This window comes from Nematolebias whitei, chromosome 6 (genome assembly GCF_014905685.2).
Source record: "Nematolebias whitei isolate Nwh7 chromosome 6, NemWhi1, whole genome shotgun sequence".
NCBI classification, from domain to species: Eukaryota; Metazoa; Chordata; class Actinopteri; order Cyprinodontiformes; family Rivulidae; genus Nematolebias; species Nematolebias whitei.
The window spans coordinates 45,541,863-45,546,758 of NC_056503.1; the positions used below are offsets into that span (position 1 = coordinate 45,541,863).

Here is a 4,896-nt window from a genome sequence, read left to right on the forward strand (position 1 = left end):
TGTCTCCTCTGTCCTCTCCTGTCTCCTCTGTCCTCTGTGGTCTCTTCTGTCCTCTCCTGTCTTGTCTGTCCTCTCCTGTCCCCATTGTCCTCTCCTGTCTATTTTGCCCTCTCTGATCTCGTCTGTTTTCTCCTGTCCCCACTGTCCTCTCCTGTCTCCTCTGTCCTCTCCTGTCTCCTCTCCTAGATGTTGCTGAGACTCTGTGCCGTGGTCAGGGACCTCCTCCTTTTTCTTCCTGACAGTTTCCTCAGCAGCGACTCTCTGAAGGTGCGGCACATCAGGAAGTAGATCACAGGGTCGAGGCAGACGTTCAGTGCTGACAGGAAGAGCGTCCCCTCCTTTATCTGGTAAAGCAGGAAGCGGACGTCCCAGCTAAAGCCAGACCACGGCATCTGGCTCAGAGTGAAGGGCACGCGGCACACGTGGTACGGGACGAAGCAGATGAAGAACACCGCCAGGATGCTGAAGATGCTCCGGTTGGACCTGCGGCAGATGTCGCCGTTGTCTTGGCGCACCCGGCGGTACGACTTGTACACCTGGCGGGCGATGGAAGTGTAGGAAAAGACCACAGAGACCATCGTCACCCAGAACAGGGACACACTGACGAAAGAGGACACCTGGTGCCACTGCTTGCCCAGCGGCGTCTTCAGCTTCATGCAATTCGAGAGCTTATCTTTATTTACCGGCCAGTTCGTTAAGATGGCGTTAGGCAGGCAGCACAGGAGGAGGAGCCCCCAGGTGAGCAGTGCCAGCATGCGAGCAAACTTTGGGCTCTGCAGTCGCTGCAGCATGGACACCCCATGAAATCTGGACCTGCAGGAGGATGCGGAAGAAGATGGCGTGTGGTGGACCACCTTGACATATCGCTCGAGGCTGATAAAGCCGATGAAGAGGATCCCGACATACATGGAGAAGTAGAAGAGCACAGCAGTGTAGCGGCAGCTGATCGCTTGGAGGTACCCGCCGCCAAAGCCCATGCTAGCCACCACCCTGAAGGGGTAGGAGGACAGCATGAGGAGGTCAGCCACCACTATGTTCTTCAGGTAGACCACCAGACCTGAGTCTGCCAGCACCCTGAAGAAGATCCAGGCGGCCACTCCATTCAGACACAGGCCCACAATGAAGATGGTGAGGTAGAGTGGGGGCAGGACTTGCTTGGTGAAGATGCTGCTGAAGTCCGATTGGTTGCTGGAGGTGTTCAGATGATCCATACCTGGAAAAACAACCAGAAGATTAATTCACTCCAATGAACCATGAAGATTCTGTGTTCAAGACCCAACGCTGCAAAGATGGCTTCTTCTGTGGCTGTTTCTTTCCTGTTGCTTTAAGTGTTTCTGTCTTTTGTTTTTGTTTTCTTTATGTTTTAACCTTTTATTGTTGGTTATTTTCCTTGTTGGCAGTTTTAAGTTGATGTTTCAAACCTTTTGAGGTCATTTCAGTTCATTTGGTGTCTGTTCTGGTTCTGTATTTTCTCTGTACCAAGTCTTCTTGTGTTTGTTAGTTGTTTTGTTGTTGTCTAGTTTAGTTAATTTATTCTAAATTGCGATGCCATTGGTTTGAGGGTGTCAGTGATGTCAGTGTTATATTTGAAGCACATTTAAAAACAACATTGGCCAAAATGCTTCACAAGGAGGTCAAGACCAAACAGGAAAACCTGACAATAAAAAAAAAAAAATCCAAGAGCTCAGACTTTAAAAATCCACAAGTATAATAATAAAATTGGTTCAAAACAAAGTAAAACAACAAAATATCACAACTTCAAAACTTCTGATGGAACTCAAACTGAACTTGTGTTAAAAGCCGGAGTAAAACAGAGTTTTCAGACGAGATTTAAAAAAAACTATAGACTCTGCAGAACCAATATCCAGGGGCAGGTTGGTCCAGAGTCTGGGTGCTGCTGATCAAGCTGCTCCAAGACCTTCAGGCTGGAGGATCTGTGCTCTGTAAAAGAATCGATACGAAAGTGAACAGGCAGCTGGTGTATACAACTGCAGAGGTGTGGTCATGCCCTCTGGTTCCTGTTAAATGACGTGCAGCAGCGTCGTGCACTAACCGCAGGCGATGGAGAGCCGACTGTTCAAGCCCCAGCAGTCCAGACTAGAGGTGATGAAGGCATGGATTAGAGTTTTGAGGTCTTTTGGAGGAAAATACGATTTCACTTTGGCATTTAAACATAACTAAAAAAAAAACTGGTTTTAATAACTGATGATATTTGCTTCTCAAATTTAGAAGAACTGAACAAGATTTTTCTGCAATGGAGGAACAATGAGGAGCAAGTGGGTCATGAATATCAGCAAACCCATTGAGAGAAGTATGATTACCAAACAAGACAACTTCAGTCTTGCTTTCATTCAAGGACAGACAGCTCTGAGTGAACCAGCTGTTGACATCTTGTGGACAGTTGAACAAAAACTACTGTGGGGCAGAGAAATCCATTTTCAAAGGGAAATATATTTGGATGCAATGAAAAGAAACGTTATGCTTTCTAAATGTTAATCCCAAAGGCAGGATGTATAAAGAAAACAGAATGTATCCTAAAATGAACCCTTGAGGTCCACCACGAACAAAAAGTGCAGAGAAAGAAGAGTAGACACCCATGGAAACAGAAAAGGACCTGTTAGCTAAATAGGACTTGAACCATGTGAAAACTGAGCCTTTAAAACAAACAGCATGTTCAGGTCGTGATACAAGATGCTGTGACTGACTGAGATCTAAAAGAAATAAAACAACCTGGGACAAGATTTATAAAAAAAAAACTCTTCAAGTTCAATCTAAAAAAGTTAAATCTGGTCCTCTGGACATTCAAAAAAACCTAAAACAAAGCAAAACAACAAAAAATGTAGAAACGTTTCGTCTCTCGTCCGAGAGACTTCTTCAGTCTGAGGTGCTGTTTTCAGCTAGTTAGGAGTCATCAGGACTCTGTATCACAGAGCAGACAGCGTCCCCACTAGCTCAGGAGCCAGGCAGAAGGAGAAATCCCACACAAGACAGGCTCTAGAGCAATGTGGATATCCTAACTGGGCCTTCCTGAAAGCAGAGAAGAAACCCAAACAGGACTCCAGTCAGCCAACAGGTGAAAAGGAGGAACCCAGACCAGTGGTCATTCCATATGTTGAGGGAGTATCAGAGAAACTGAGACGTTTATTTTCTAAACATAACATCCCAGTGGCTTTTAAACCCCAAAATACATTACGGCAAAGACTGGTTCATCCCAAAGATCCAGTCCCCCGGCACAAACAGAGTAATGTTGTGTATGCTGTTCAGTGTCAGGAGGACTGTGATCAGTCTTACATCGGGGAAACTAAACAGCCACTGGCCAAAAGGATGGACCAGCACAGAAGATCAACATCATCAGGCCAGGACTCTGCGGTCTACACTCATCTCCAGGCCAGCGGTCACTCTTTCAGGGATGAAGATGTTCACATCCTTGATAGAGAGGAACGATGGTTTGAGAGAGGAGTAAAGGAGGCCATCTTTGTGAAAAGAAACCGTCCATCATTAAACAGGGGTGGAGGCCTCCGGGTTCAACTGTCCCCCTCTTACAATGCTGTGATTGCTAGTATCACTCAGCCCTCTGTGAGTAGTAAACAGCCATCAGTGTGCTAATGATCAATTGTCAGGCTGATGGTCCTTCTTGAGCATGTGATCAGCTGGTTTTGGTTGTCAGCAGCAAACTGGTTGATCCACTCTGAGACGGTGCTATTTAAGAGACTGAGCTGAAAACAGCACCTCAGACTGAAGAAGTCTCTCGGACGAGAGACGAAACGTTTCTACATTTTTTGTTGTTTTGCTTTGTTTTAGGTTTTTTTGAATGTCCAGAGGACCAGATTTAACTTTTTTAGATTTTTCTACCTGGATTATTGAGCATGCATCAGGATATCTTCAAGTTCAAGTTTCTATACTGTACTGTCATTCGCATCACATGTACATGAGGTGGAACGAAATTATCCTCAAGGTCCCAGTCCCAAAAAAAGTGCTGTATCAGCGCTATGACAGGATTTAAAACCAGGAGCCAGCATGCTTGGTCCCCAAGCTCACATCACACCAAACCTCGACTTCTCCAGTGGCGGTTGGGTCCAGGTGGAGATGGCATCCTGTTGTTTCATCAGGTTGAACCCACAGATCCTCAGAAGCCACGAGTCAAAGAGTGTGATCAAACTATTGAGGATCACACTTCTCAGCTTCCTGGGAAAGTTTAGTCCAGAGTTTTGGAAGGGAGGGTATGTCAAAGCTTGGATCCAGGAGGAGCAGGGTAACTTTAGTCCAGGTCATAGACCAGATATTTACCCTTGTAGAGTTTCTAAGGGGGTCATGAGAGTTTTGACTGTTCGGCCTACATGTGTTTTGTGGAGCTCGGAACCACTTAAAACAGTGTTCCTCAAGGCATTCAGTAGTAGTTTGTTCCTGTGGGCTATCCGGTCCTATCTGGTCCCTGTAGAACCAAAGCAGGAGCTGTGTCTGCATCCTCGATGCAAAGCTTGTTTCAACCAGGACTGTCCCTGGTCTCTGTTGTTCATGGACAGGATCTCAATGTGCAATTGTGAAGAGGAAGGGGTCTGGTTTGTCTCAGCTTTTTGCAGACGATGTGGTTTTGTTGGTGTCTTCAGGGCGGCTCACACCTGGGATGAGAGTCCATGGACGCCTCCGTAGGGAGGTTTTCTGGGTATGTCCAACTGGGAGGAGACCTGGGGAAGACGCAGAACATGCTGGAGTGACTATGTCGCTCATTTGGCCTGAGAACGCTTTGGAGACCTCCCAGAAGAGCTGGAAGAGGAGGCTGTGGGAGGAAGAGAAGTCTGGACCTCCCTGTTCAAGATGCTGCGCCAGAGATCTGACTCTGGAACAAGATGATGGATGGATGGATGGATGGATGGATGGATGGATGGATGGATGGAT

The 4,896-nt window shown here is 46.6% G+C and overlaps 1 protein-coding gene across 1 annotated transcript; it reads right to left on the bottom strand.

Annotated features, from left to right (window-relative positions):
• Window positions 1–182: 182 nt before the first annotated feature.
• Window positions 183–1,211, bottom strand: LOC119411399 (P2Y purinoceptor 14). The gene has a single exon (XM_037678343.1). It carries the CDS (start codon window positions 1,209–1,211, stop codon window positions 183–185), a length of 1,029 nt encoding a protein of 342 aa, XP_037534271.1.
• Between the last annotated feature and the right edge of the window lie 3,685 nt (window positions 1,212–4,896).

Excerpts from the sequence above, each read along its gene's own strand:
- LOC119411399 (XM_037678343.1), bottom strand. The coding sequence starts at position 1,211 with ATGGATCATCTGAACACCTCCAGCAACCAATCGGACTTCAGCAGCATC.